The 570-nt window shown below is 60.5% G+C and overlaps 1 protein-coding gene across 1 annotated transcript in view; it reads right to left on the bottom strand.

The window, feature by feature from the left end:
• Positions 1-355: 355 nt before the first annotated feature.
• Lactbl1 (lactamase, beta-like 1) overlaps positions 356-570 on the bottom strand; it is a 9,984-nt gene continuing 9,769 nt past the window's right edge. The window contains exon 8 of the mRNA XM_013032470.1: positions 356-568. Coding sequence (XP_012887924.1) covers positions 356-568 — 213 coding nt within the window. The remainder of the gene's footprint in view (positions 569-570) is intronic.

Here is a 570-nt window from a genome sequence, read left to right as displayed (position 1 = left end):
TAATCAGCGGAAACAAAGCCGGAGGCATGACACAAGTGGTAAAGCGAGAGGCTCTGCGTTCAAACCCCAATAACACACATGAAAGAAAGGAGAGAAGAAAAGAAGGAACAAAAGAATGAAAGAAGAAAGACAAGAGCATGAATGAGAGAACAAAAGAAAGAAGGACCAGAGGAAGACGTTACTCTAAACGTCCCCTCACCTGCCACCCCGCCCCGTCCCTGTGAACCAGAACCGATCGCTGTAGCCCCCGCTCCAACTGAGGGCTTGGGCTCTGTCCCTGCGGCCTCCCCTCCCCAGCCTCCACTTGGAAGGCTGAAGTGGGGGGCGGGGGGACGTCTCCAGCCCCCCGCTCGGCTCACTGGGTCTTAAAGACGGGCTTGCGCTGCAGCCTCAGGACCTGATACGTGTTCAGGCCGGGCACGTCGAAGCCAGGGGACAGCCCGTGGTGATCCAAGGGGTAGAAGTTGAGCAGCTGCCCATGCTGGGCCTCGAGCGAGAGCCAGGCGTCGCCGCCCAGCGGCAGCGCGCACGGGAACGCGCGCGCCACGTGCAGCTGGAAGACGCGGCCGC

Source organism: Dipodomys ordii, unplaced genomic scaffold (genome assembly GCF_000151885.1).
Source record: "Dipodomys ordii isolate 6190 unplaced genomic scaffold, Dord_2.0 Scaffold6, whole genome shotgun sequence".
NCBI lineage: Eukaryota > Metazoa > Chordata > Mammalia > Rodentia > Heteromyidae > Dipodomys > Dipodomys ordii.
This window is presented reverse-complemented; position numbering and strand designations above follow the sequence as displayed.